The sequence below is a fragment of the Mirounga leonina genome, unplaced genomic scaffold (genome assembly GCF_011800145.1).
Source record: "Mirounga leonina isolate KUSES-001 unplaced genomic scaffold, KU_Mleo_1.0 Mir_94, whole genome shotgun sequence".
Taxonomy (NCBI): domain Eukaryota; kingdom Metazoa; phylum Chordata; class Mammalia; order Carnivora; family Phocidae; genus Mirounga; species Mirounga leonina.
The window spans coordinates 8451315-8464168 of record NW_023270855.1 but is presented as its reverse complement, the minus strand read 5'-3'; the positions used below and the strand labels follow the sequence as shown (position 1 = coordinate 8464168).

The 12854-nt window shown below is 52.0% G+C and overlaps 1 protein-coding gene across 3 annotated transcripts in view; it reads left to right on the top strand.

The window, feature by feature from the left end:
- Positions 1-12854, top strand: part of MTMR14 (myotubularin related protein 14) — a 46919-nt gene that overhangs the window by 29140 nt on the left and 4925 nt on the right. For all 3 annotated transcript variants that reach the window (XM_034998094.1, XM_034998095.1, XM_034998093.1), the window contains exons 10-17: positions 831-897; positions 2173-2258; positions 2537-2613; positions 2874-2910; positions 5145-5215; positions 5989-6047; positions 6221-6359; positions 7083-7259. In XM_034998094.1, coding sequence (XP_034853985.1) covers positions 831-897; positions 2173-2258; positions 2537-2613; positions 2874-2910; positions 5145-5215; positions 5989-6047; positions 6221-6359; positions 7083-7259 — 713 coding nt within the window. The remainder of the gene's footprint in view (positions 1-830; positions 898-2172; positions 2259-2536; positions 2614-2873; positions 2911-5144; positions 5216-5988; positions 6048-6220; positions 6360-7082; positions 7260-12854) is intronic.

Below are 12854 nucleotides of genomic sequence, written 5' to 3'. Positions count from 1 at the left end.
AGATCGAGCCCTGCATGGGGCTCCGTGCTTGGGATTCTCTCGCCTCTCCCCCTCCTACTCTCTCTCTCTCTCTCTAAAATAAATAAATCCTTTAGGGGCGCCTGGGTGGCTCAGTCGCTAAGCGTCTGCCTTCGCTCGGTCGTGATCCCAGGGTCCTGGGATCGAGCCCCGCATCGGGCTCCCTGCTCGGCGGAAAGCCTGCTTCTCCCTCTACCACTCCCGCTGCTTCTGTTCCCTCTCTCGCCGTGTCTCTCTCTGTCAAATAAATAAATAAAATCTTTAAAAATAATAATAAATAAATCCTTAAAAAAAGGAGTATGCAGTGAATAGCAGTAAAAAGTGAATGAAACATGGTTGATGAGGAGGTTGAAGGTTGATATTTTCTGTGATGTGATCGCAGATGAAAGAATGGCTCTTTCCATTTGGCACCAGTGCTCACAGGCTCAAGGCTCTGTTCGCTTCTCTAACCTCCCTGGACAGCCATGCTGCGAGCCCAGGGCTTAGAGCAGGCTAGTGTGTGGCGGCTGCTGGCTGTGAAGCTGTGAGTTGCCCAGGCTGCTGCATGGCTTCCCACTCCTCACCATCACATCGTGTTAGAATGCCGGGCAGGGGCGGCCCACAGGGTGAGGGTGCAGGGAGAGGTGGGAGGAGCTCTTAGCGTGAGAGTGAAATTTCAGATTATCTGGGATTTAGGGCCTAAGGCCTGTGACCAAGATCCTCGGGTACTTGGTTGCCCAAGAATAACTCTTGGATTTTATTTCGGAAATACCTTAAGTTCCCAGTCTGAGTGAAATATCGATTCCTAGACACCTTGTATCGTTCTTCAACAGAGTTGGGACCTGGTGCAACAAACACAGAACTACTTGAAACTGCTGCTTTCCATAATTAACAGCGATGGTGAGTCTGCCTCCGCCTGAGCCCTCAAGCCGTTGGCCCTTCTGGATATTCCCAGGTCATGATACCATGAATATGTTTGTTGGGGTCACACACCTGCCTTTTGCTTTATGGGAGAAGGATTTAGGGATTCCCTTGTCCATTGGCAGCTTTATTCCTCAAAACCTTAGAAAACAAAATTGTGAACTCATTACCATCTGAACTATGCACCGTGTTTCTACACTAGGTTAGCTGACCTTTGATCATCAGCGTTGTGTGTGGGGCCGGAATTGCCTCTTCTAATTCAGAAAGATGAGAGAAAATCAGTTCTGGATTCTTATTGGGCACACACGAAAGTCCCTAGAGGGCCTGTTCACTGAATGGTACTCCAGCTGGTTTGGCTGTTTTGATTGGATGGGCCCATCATGCTCAGTGTCTGTAGGGTGGGCTGACTAACTCATCGATACCAGTCAAGGCTTCTGTGGGGTTGCTCTTGCTTAAACAAGTGGAAATGTATAGCTTATATAACCAAGAAAGCCCCAAAGCAGAGCCAGGTGCCTAAGAAATGTCATAAAGAACCTCCTTGTTTCTCATACCCACTGTCTCATTAGCTTTGTAACCACTCTTGATTTGTTTCCTGCCATCTGACCTCCCCCAGGAGAGAGAGAGAGAGAGCCTCTGTTCCAGAGCTCATGCTCATTGACCTGGTTTGGGTCAAGTGCCCATCCTTGAACCAGTCACTGTGGCCAAGTGTGCAAAAAAGTCACATGCCTAACTCTGGAGTTAAGCAGTGGTTCTCTACCTGGGGCAGTACTGCTTCTGGGGAAATGGGTGTTGTAGGAACTGGAGGAAGGGAGCTTCTGGAAAAATGGGTGTTACAGGCACTGGAGGAAGGCTACTAGCATTTGGTGCGTGGTTAGCCAACAGTCCCAAATGTCCTGCAGTTCCTGGGACAGCCCTGCACAGTGAAGAATTGTCTTCCTCCAAAATACCTGTAGGGACCCCTGAGAAATGCTGGGTGAGGATATGCACATCAGCCCCACCTAAATGACCTGGGCAGTACTGCTTGTCTAGAAAGGTAGCCAGAAGAAAGAAGAAGAAATGCTGTGTACAGAGACAAGTGCCTGCCACCCACCCCTTTCTGGGAGTAGGTGGGAGAAGAATCTTGGAGAGGCCCACCAGGAAGAGGGAGACTAGGGGTGGCATGGCTGACACCAGACCAGGGTGGTGGCATGTCCTCTTCTCATGCACCCGTGTTTGCTTTGCTTCTGGGTTTCCTGTCGTGTGGTTCCTGAGTAGATGACAGCGGGCTGCTGGTACACTGTATCTCAGGCTGGGATCGGACCCCCCTCTTCATCTCTCTCCTACGCCTTTCCTTGTGGGCTGTGAGTATGGATGGGCTGGGCCGTGGGGTCCGGGAGCTTGCTGAGGCCATCTACCAAGATTACTCTGGGAGCATTAGGAGTACCTCCAGAAATTAGAGATTTGGGATGAGGAACCCCAAGTGTTCAGAGCAAGTGTTAGGTTTAATGCTGTTTTGGGGACTGTTGGGCAGCCCGGTTGTCACTGGGTCTGTGGTTGCAGTTCAGCTCCTGGGACAAGGAGGGGGTTGTCATGGGGAGTCATCTTTCTAATCTTAGCATGTCTCTCTGGTCTCTTCCAGGATGGGCTTATCCACACATCCCTGAGGCCTGCTGAGATCCTCTACCTAACTGTGGCCTATGACTGGTTCCTCTTTGGGTAAGCCTTCCTTTCCCAGGTTGTTGGGTGGGCACCATGCCTGGGGAATGGTGTTTCCGTGTGCATCTGGGTGTGGTGGCTCCTGTGACAGGGTTAGAGGTGAAGACCATCCCGCCTCCTTGGGAAAGACTGAAGGGGCTTGTCAGGCCCCACTGAGGTTGTGGTGCCAAAGCCATGGTCTGTCCCTGTAACTCAAGGCCCCCTTTGCCCTCCCGTCTTGGGGTGCTGCTCGCTTTGACCTCCTTGCCTTCTTGTTTCAGGCACATGTTGGTAGATCGGCTCAGCAAAGGAGAGGAGGTGGGTACTGTGAGCAAATGCCGGGGCTCTGAGAACAACAGCACGACGTCCTGTTTGGCATCCACACTTAGGGGGCAGTTCCCTGCCCAGTGCGTGCAGGGATCGGGCGGCATGGCCACAAAAGCAGCAGCACAACAGCCCCCGTCCTGAGCCTCCGTTCCTGTCCTGTGCGGCAGAGAATAACGCTTGCCCACATGGCTGCCCTGAGCCCTGGCTGCCAGTCCTCATCTTGCTTTGGCTGCCGTCTTTCTCACAGGTGACCTTGTTTTCTGCACTCAGTTACGGAACCAAATTACAAGCCTTTTCCTGGGCTCCTCAGCCCTACAGCTACAGCCAGAGGCTCTTCCCTGTCTGTCTTTCCTGTTCACATCCATGCAGCAACTTGTAAGCCCCACGGCCAGCGGAGCAAGCCCGGGTCCCGCCCGGCTGCTCGCCACCAGCCCAGGGAGCAGACCCAGACCAGGGCACAGCCAGCCGGCCTCCAGGGTCTCCTTACTCTCTGGGCACTGTTCCCTCTTCCTCTCTCTGCCCTCTCTGTACCCCATCCTTTTCTGCTTTTCGCAGTGTTTGCCTCTTTGGTATGCTTACTTTTCAGCCTGTTTTCCCTGCACGCAGACCTGGAGTCAGACCTGAGTTTGAACCCTGCTTGTCCCACCTATTACTTGGTGACCCTGAGTAATGTGATTCACCTTGAGTCTCCTGGTGTTGGTCATGCTGCCTCACAAAGAGAATGAGTCTAGGTGCCCAGCGTGGGAGCCACACAGCGTTAGCTCTTTCTCTTTTGCCCTCTGTCCCCCCTGCTTCCTGAAGCATCTTTCTCACCCTCCTGAGGCTGCCTTCTTTCCAAGCATCTTATCTTGTGCCTCCTCCTTTTGTTCCTCCCTCTCAGCGGCTCCTCAGCAGCTCCTCTCCCCTTCCAAATCTCTTGAGTACTTATCGCATCTGCAGGGGCTGCAGAGCTCACAAGCCTGTTCCTCAGAGGCCTCCATGAACTCTGTCAGAGGCAGTGACTTTGGCATTGAAATCAGCACGTAAAGCCCCTTTGCAGCCTCTCATTTTGAGACTGACTGGTGCTCCAGAACATTCTGCCCTCCACGCAGCCTCCCCCACCCTCAGAACAAGCCAGATTCTGCCTTCAGAAACTGGACAGAGGATGAGGCCAAGTCCAGTGGGGTCTGGATTCAGACCCTGGCTATCTCTCATCCCCATAAATAAGAGGGTCTCCTCAGCTGGAAGGGTTGGTTTTCAGGGTGTGGGCCTTTCTCTTACCCCTACCAGACACTCTAGACGCTGATGCTCTAAAACAGACAAACAAAACGGAGGCCTGTTAAATGGCCTCTCTCCTCCTCCCCAGCCCTTGAGGTTCACAGCACACTAGCATGTTAAAGACTAAAGGCTGTGGTGAAGACACCTATTTAATTTTATGTAACCCAACATTTTCGTACTGACCTAACCTGGGGCACCCTCCCTCCCTTTTGGTGAGGGGGTGGTGTTTGTTTGAGGAAATCATATGGGGCTCTGGGATACCACGTGGGTGTTTATCCAAGTGAGGGTTTGATGGGCCACTCCTTTCAGAATCACTGAGGAGTTTGTGTAAAAACTGCAGAGACTGCCTTGTGTGCACTTCATGGGGGCCCATTTGACTAGGGCACTGGCTGGAAGGGAGGAGAGAGGCGGTGGGAATGCAGCTAGAGGTCAGGAGCCGCCTCCTGCCTCTGCCCACCTCAGACTCTGGCTGCCCCTCACCCCTGGTTCTTCTGAACTACCATTTCTGGGTGTTCCTCCTACAAAATCTGATCCCTTTCCCTTCCATTATGTTCCTGCAGTGTCCATTAATCTCCTCACCCCCAGATCTCTCTCCCAGCTGTTCTTCCTGGTTAGCCTCTCTCCTTGGGGTCCTTAGGAGAGGCTGAGGGGAAAAGCTGCCATTCTCTTCATCCTTTTCAGTGGCTCGAGAACATGCATGTTGAATTTGAAGATGGTTTGAAAACTCACTGGCTTACCCTTGTACATTCCCTTCCTTCCTTTCCCTAACCCAGGCACATTACCCTGTCTGCCAAACCCTCTCCCACCCATTTATAGAGCAGAATGTCCAGCAGCGTCCCTGAGGCAGGGCTGTTGTCCATCAGGGTTGACCAGGTGGCTGGCTGCCCTCTCCTAGGAGCTCAGCCACCTAGATTCCTCTCCTTGGAGAAAGCTGTCTTCTCATGTGTGCTGCTTTTTGGTTTCTTCAGATTTTCTTCTTCTGCTTCAATTTTTTGAAGCATATCATCTCTGAGGAGTTCTCTGCTCTGAAGACACAGAGGTGAGGAGAGACCTGTTCTCTCACACTGGGCAGGGCACTCTGGGAAGGGCCACTCTGGGAAGAGTAGGCAGGGTCTCACTCACTGTCTGATTCCCTGCCTGGCTTCCCTGCATGCTTGGCAAGTTGGCATCTCATCCCTGCCTTCCCTCTGAGGCCAGGGTAGGGATTCCTGGTGAGAGCCAGTGGGGAAAGAGGCTCTCCTGCCCATGAGGCAGGCCTGGGGTCAGCCTGCAGTCATACTAACAGAAAGGCTGTGGGACAAAGGAGTGGTCTCTGGGGACTAGGAGAGCAGGGCACATTGCTGCCGGGAAAAGCCAACCTAGGGACAGGAGGACTCCCAGCACCCCATACTCTGACTGAGACAGCAGATTCTTCTGCCTGCCCTTTCCTGGGCTGCTGCAGAGGTGTGTCTGCATCTCTGTGCAGCCTTCTACCATGGAACAGTCTGCCTCCAGCCTGGGAAACACAGGAGTCTTGCCTGGCAGTTGCCTTACAACCTCTCTCAGAGTTGGTGTCTTTGAGTTCACTTGCCTCCAAATCCAAGCTCCTAGGTGTGTTGGGCCAGATTGAACTCTGAGGGGCCAAGGTGAAAGGGAGGAGTCGGGCTTTGCTGGCCTATCAGAAGTGGCCTGACGTTTTGCAACACTCTAGGTAGGACCTGTCTCATTGATTGGCCAGTGAGTTGGAGCTTCTTTCCCAGGCAAGCAGCATGCTGGGTATGGAGACAACAGAGAAGACTGCATGTAATTCACTATTCTGGTTTCTCTGTACAGGAGGAAGAGTTTGCCAGCCCGGGATGCGGGCTTCACTCTGGAAGATATCTGTATGCTGAGTGAGTTACAGGCCCCAGCAGATTTCCCTTCCTCTGTGCATCTTTCTGAGTGTAGACCACGCAGGAACTGTTTGTTCTAGAAACTTCCCTTTCCAGATGTAGGGTGTGGAAGAGCTAGGGGACCAGTAGTGTGAGAAGATAATGTGCTAACCAATGGCACTTGCTTCTTTCAGGACGAAAGGACCGCGGGAGCACCACCAGCCTTGGCAGCGACTTCTCTCTGGTTATGGAGAGCTCCCCAGGAGCTGCCGGGAGTTTCACCTATGAGGCCGTGGAGCTGCTCCCTGCAGGAGCACAGACTCAGGCAGCTTGGTGAGGGGCCAGGCTGGAATTAAGCTTGCTCACAGCTGTGGCCCAGGGCCACCAGCTCCAGGGAGCCCTAAGAACAAAGGGGCCCCTGACAGTAGGGCTGAGAGCACAGCTCCATGCCCTGCTGTCTCTCCTAGCCCTCAGAGGCCAGCCATCTGTTTGGTGAGGGGCACTGGCCACGGTGGCCCAGGAACATAAAGGGCTGGGGCTCCCTGTGGGATGAAGAAAGAAGCCGCAGGGCTGGGCAGACAGGGTGGGGTGAGGGGAGGCTGGTGTTAAAGAGACTCCCTGGGGGAGCTCCCTTGTATCATTTGCTTGGGGGGTGGGGGGCCAGTTACAAAAAAAGAAAATAAGTGAGTTCAAAATGATGGTGAATTGGGAACTTGTTTGAGGGTGAACTCCTCTGAGAATCTGATGACTCTGTCTCTAGACAGATGACTCAAACTTTTGTATTGCATTTGGAAGGAGGAGCAGTTACTGAGCTGTTAAGAATCTAGCCTGTACTCCAAGGCCAGTGGGACAGTGTTATTTGGATGTCACATTCCCTCTCTGAAGACCCAGTCCTTGCTGCTCATGGCCAAGCCTGAGGCAGTGCTAATGTATACCCATCCCCATGTGGCATTTTCCCAGTGGAAATAAGGACTGGGCTCTGACATTTGGTAAAAGTGGGCAGAGGGCTTGCCTGGGGTGGCCCCTTGGCCAACAGCCCTACTCTTTCTACTGCAGGAGGAAGAGCCACTCATCCTCTCCACAGAGCGTGCTCTGGAACCGGCCACAGCTCTCAGAGGACCGCCTGCCTTCCCACCAGGGGCTGGGGGAAGCCAAGTCTTCCAGCTCCTCATCCTCAAACCATTCTGACTTTTTCAGGATGGGTAGCAGTCCCCTGGAGGTCCCCAAACCCAGGTGAGGAGCTCCAAAGCCCCTGATGGTGGACGTGATTAGCCCTTCCCTCTTACTAAGCCTGGGGAGTGGGGTTCCAGCCCCTGAGCTGGTATCTACGATGGTGTCTTGGGACAGAGCGCCTTGGCCTCGGCCTGGTGGGCAGTGTACCCAGGAGACAGAGGGGCTTGACAAGCTTCACAAACCCCTGTTTGGAGGATGGGTTAATGTTTGTGTAAGAGCTGGTTTGTAGGATGATTTGAGACTCCTTCCCAGAGTGCTAGCAGATGGGGAATCTAGAAGGTGTACTGACTGCAGTGTGATGGGCAGAGGGTCAGGGCTGCCTCCCCCTATTGCCTTTGGTGGGTCTCAGCCTTCATGGCCCTCCCATTATGCTTAACGAGATGGACCCAGATCCTCAGAGTCCTTGGTTCTCACATTCCATGTCTGAACTGGAAGGGCAGTGAGGAGAACCGACAGGGAGTTAGGCTAGATAAGTGTGGCTCAGGCAAACCTTGGGAGACTCTGTACACCTAAGAAGTGCTCAGCCAGATGGACAGGTGTGGCTGGAGTGTGCTGTGGGAATGGTGTTCCCTAGAAGAGAGGAAAGCTGAGCACTGGGCAGGGGCTTAGGATTGAGGGATGGCCTGGCACTTGAGGAAAGCATTTCCTGGCTGACCCCATACACTTCTTCGTCATACCCACACAGAAGGAATCCTGTGAGTTGCTTTGTTTTTTAAAGTCTCGAGAACATCTGGCCCTTCTGGAGAGAAGAAAGCAGTGTGTGTGACTTACGAGGTCCTTGATAAATTCCAAGGAGAAAGGGGCATTTAGCATAGAGAGTGTGAGCCTTGGAGTCTACCTCAGATTTGAACCCAGCTCTGAAATGGACTGCTCCAAAAGTGTCAGGCCTTTTCCTTTTAGCAGGCCTGCTAACAGTGAGGAAACTGAGCCCCAAAGTCACAGGGAAGACCTGAAACTTCTGGAACCTGCCTCCTGTCCCCACCCTCTGGCTTTTCTCCATGGGCAAAAAGCAGGCAGTGGAGGAAAACACCTTCCCCATGCCGGCAGCAGATGCGCTCCAGGTCAGCAGGAGCCCCACGGAGTGCACTGACCGGAGGAGTCCTTTGTGCTCACCTCTGAAGGTGAGCCCTCCAATGCGGAGCGCTGCCGTGTCTGCCAGGGGCATAGCTGAGTCTGCTAAACAAAGACCAGGACTCCTCTGACCACGCAGGAGGTTTGGTGAAGATAGCTGAGCAGAGATGGTGCCAGGCCGACAAGGCCACATGCCTGTGCTCGGTCCTGTCCTCTCTGTGTGCCTACTGCCACGCCACCCTTGTCTGCACGCGGCCACACGGCCCGGCTTTCCTCAGAGCTGCCCTGGGGCCGTGGCGGCACGGCCTAACCCTCGCAGTTCCGGGCTGGAACTCTTGTTCAGTGTCCCCACCTCCTTTCCTGCCTGTGCAGCATTGCTGGACAGCTGGGAAGGAGGCCAGAAGAGTCCTCCTCTCCTCTCGGGTCCTGCTGCAGCCTTAACTGTCCCACTGCTAGGGTTTCCCCCGCTGAGGCAGCACTCCCATCACCTTTACGCACACCCCAGCTTTTTATTATTCCCTTCTTCCTGCCAAGAGATCCTCCTTCCCAGTCTGGTGATCTTTCCTTCAGTCTCACCAGTGGTTCTCTGCCTGCACTGGGTGGCTCAGACTCCTAGGGTTGGCCCAGCAGAGCTACAGAGGCCCCTCCCTAAGGAGACAGAGGAGGGTTGGGGGTGTCCTCTGGCCTTTCAGCCCTGTGTGCTTGGCCTGGTCGAGGCTGGGGTAGCTGGGCCAGAGTGGGGCACAAGGCCCTGGAGGGGCGTGGGTTGGGCTGCTTTGAAGTGTTTGGCTCTGCCAGTCTATTCTGGGAATGCCTGCTCGGAGCTCGACTGGTCTGGCCAGGCAGCAAGGTTCTGGACTGGCTGCCTGTTTGCCAGAGCTTTTGAAAGACTAGATTATTCAGATTTGGAGCATTCTAATTATGTATTTCCATTAACATTAAAATTAATTTAGTCTCTTTTAAAGTGCCTGAGGGATCCTGTCATTAGCTTCCCTGCCTCTCTTAGGTAACAAGAGCCAATCCGCTTTTTAATGCAGTGGGGGGAACTATAGGGAAAGAAACCCTTTAGTAAAGCTATCTGTGACAGCTGAAATTCCCCTCATTATGTGAAGTCTTTGGGTTTCGAATGCTCCAAATTCTGTAAGCATATTTCTCTTAAAGCAGGACTTCCCTATGAAAGGAGTCAGTAAAGCTTGGTGCAAAGTTAAGAAGTAGGTGAAAAAAGTTCGGTGGGGTGCTAATTCTTATCCAGTCCCAGCCCCAGGTGCCTCTCTGAGAAGACTGGTGGCTTTTTGCTTTATTAGCTGCCACTGCAACAGCTTCTGATTGAGCTGCATTTCTGGAACATTGTTAAATCTCTAATCAGCTGTAGGGCTGGGGGTGAGAAGAGGCAGGGCCAATGCTCTGAGCTCACATGCCTCCCAAGGTTCTGGTAAGTGGCTCAGCCCCACGTGGCCTTGGTCTCTGCTCCAGAGTCAGACATCTTTAGGGGTGGGAGGTGGCTAGCACAGTCCTGTCCATACCTGAGGAGGGATGGTGTCACCACAGAGCCCAGCTTGAAGCTAAGCTGCCTAAAGAGCAGATTAACTTGGCTAAGGGACACCTAGCAGCAGTCTGGTTGAATAGCTAAGTAGAAACCTAGATACCAACTTCTGTTGCCCAGCTAGCTTCTCTTTCCCCATCTTCCACCACATATCGACTGCTCATTATAAGCAGTGAGCTCTGTCCTGGGCTTTGTTTAATGAGGCAGAGAAACCAGACTGCTTTCTGCAATACATAGGGTTCCTGTCCCATGTTTGACATTGTCATGCATAGGATCATAGCTTCCAACCAAGGATGAGTGGTAAGAAGCGTGAAGGCATTGCCAGCTTAAGTCCCAGAAAAGGACACTTAGAGTCCTAAAATATTTCTTGAGCTGCTACTCTTTCCTTCTCTCTCTCTCTTTCTCCCCACCGCCCCACACCCATGTTTAAAGGCTTAAAGTCTGGGCTGGGGAAAACTGATATTTTTTCCTTTATTTTTTTCCCCAAATGTGGTAAGAAATCCTGCCCTAGCCATCTCTGAAGTCAGTTGCTTTGTGAGTTCAGGAATTTGTTGAATTGAAGGAATCTTCCCTAAAGCTCCATTCCTGGAAGCATTCAATTAGGCAGAGGCTCTGGGACCATTATGTAGAGGCTTGGGGGGGTTGGCAGGTGTAGGTGTAGATTAGAGGGGACCTCCAGGCCCCCTCAAAGTGTGGGATTTTCAGTCTTGGCTCAAACGTTCATTCCTTGCATGACTTCAGACATGTCACTTGATGACTCTGAGTTTCTGTTTTCTCATCTGTGTAATCAAGAGGTTTAGACAGGCAACTCTCAGGTTCTTCCTAGTTGTGTACCTTCCAGCCTTCTGTGTCAACTCAGGGGCTTCCAAGTGTAATTAACCAAAAAACCCATCTCAACAGGTTTAAACAATAAAGGAAAACTGTTGGTTCTTATGGAAAAGTCCAGTGGAAAATATGACCTTCAGGGGTAGTCTGATCAAGGCTCCAACTCCATTTTCCTATGATTCTTTCCCCTTGCCTCCTTCCACATGCTAGCTCTGTCCTCTAGCCAGCTTCCGTAATGGTGAACAGCCACTCCTGGGCACCCTGCTTCCTTTCTCACATCCAGGAATCACATGAGGACCCCCTTTCCAACCAGAATCACAAGCTCTCTGCTTTATGCCAGTTGAAAAGTATGTGCCCATCCCCGAACCAACCCCTGAAGCCCCTACTGCCCCTAATCAGGAAGGAAGATCAGTATACCATGGGGCTAGTTTGGGCCGAGTTTCAGTCCCAGCGTGGCCACTCCTAGCTATGTGCAACTTGGAAAAATCACTTCCCTCCTGAGCTCAGTTTTTTCATTCCACCTTAAAGATCAAGTGATGATCCACCTTCCATAAGTTTAGGTTTAAATGAGATAATAGAACTAAGTATCTGGCACACAGTAAATACTCATTCTTTCCACAGATGCTCAGTAAACTGTAGTTGTGGTGAAGGACCAGTCCTTATTCACATATCTGAGGGCATATGGGCCATGGCAGGGTACTAGGCATCTAGGTAAAAGGCCAGGCCAGGCACCGCAGGGCAGACCTGTTTATTCATGCCTCAGCTGTGTGGGTCAGGCCAGCTCTGCTTGTGTGGGTATTCTTGTACCTCTTCCCGAAGAGGCCTAGCTAAAAGATAACCTGCCTGAGTCCTGCGTACACTGGGTGTCTGGGGGGGGAGGGGGGAGTGGGAGTTGCAGCTCTTTTGGTGCTATAAAGAGGGGCCTAGGCTATATCTAGATAAGGGAGTGAAATGTTGCCAAAATCCAGTCTCCTGGGCAGAGGTGTGAGCCTTCCGAGACCTGGGGATGTGGACAGATGACCTTGGAAGCATCATCGGTTCCACAGTTCTCCAGTTGGAGGGTAGGTTGGCCCCATGTTCCCTCTGGCCCTGTAGGTAGATTGGAGGAGCTAGAACTCAGACTTCTCTCTCTCTCTTTTTTTTTTTTCCCCCTGCTTTGTTTGTGCTTGAGTAAAGATGCAGGGCAGTAGAGTGTGGGGTCTTAATAAAGCTGGTTAAGTTACCTGTGTACTGAGACTATCTTGAAAGTTCTTCTTTCATTAGGCAGGTGCAGGTACTACTTCTGGTGACTGTTTGCTTTCATCTTTAGATGTCCCCTCCAGCCAGCTAATCCAGATCGGCACTTAGCACCTTTCTGCTTAGCATAGTCCCTTGCTCTCAAACCCAGGAGCTGAACAACTGCTTTGCAACCCTTTCTTTGACAAAAGCCTCAGATAGGAAGATTTGTCTGCAGCTGATTGCTTCCTGAGATGGCTTTATGTCCCCTGGGATCACATACTCTGTTGCTATCTGTACTGCCTACTTCATTCCACAGCTATCCCCTGGCTCCCCCAAATGTGTTCTTTGCCTGGTGGTGCTAACTGCTAGATGCTAGGGACCTGACTAGCCTAAGGGGACCAGGAATCCTCCCATTCCATCCTGTCATTTTTCCATTGGTAGTTGAGTCTCTCATAGTCTGGGAGCGGGGGTTACGGAGAACCTAAGAAACCTCCCATGTTCCCAGCCCCAGGAGCACCCCATCCTACTCAGCATCCCTTCCATTCCCTCAACACTGGGGTTCAGCAGTTGTTTTCCTACAGACTGCTAAAACTGGAAAGAAAATCTGCCCTTAAAAAGTTTCAACAGTAGATGAGATTTGTGGAGCCAAGCTGACCTCAGTCGAGTTATGCTGACTGCAGGCCCAGCATAACCTGGAGGAAGTAGAGGGAAACTACCAGACTGTGATGTGATTAGCCCCTCCTGGGCAGCTGTCTCTTTGATTTACAGACTGCTTGAGTCCTGCCAAGTTTAGAAACAAGGAAACCCTGCTTTGTGGGGCATGAGGGGCTTCCACCAAGTAGCCGACCATGTCCTATTCTCATCCCTAATGCCGTCACACGCCTTCCAGAGTTGAGCAGGAATGATGAATGTGGAAGTCTCTGTGTTGCAGGGGGTTC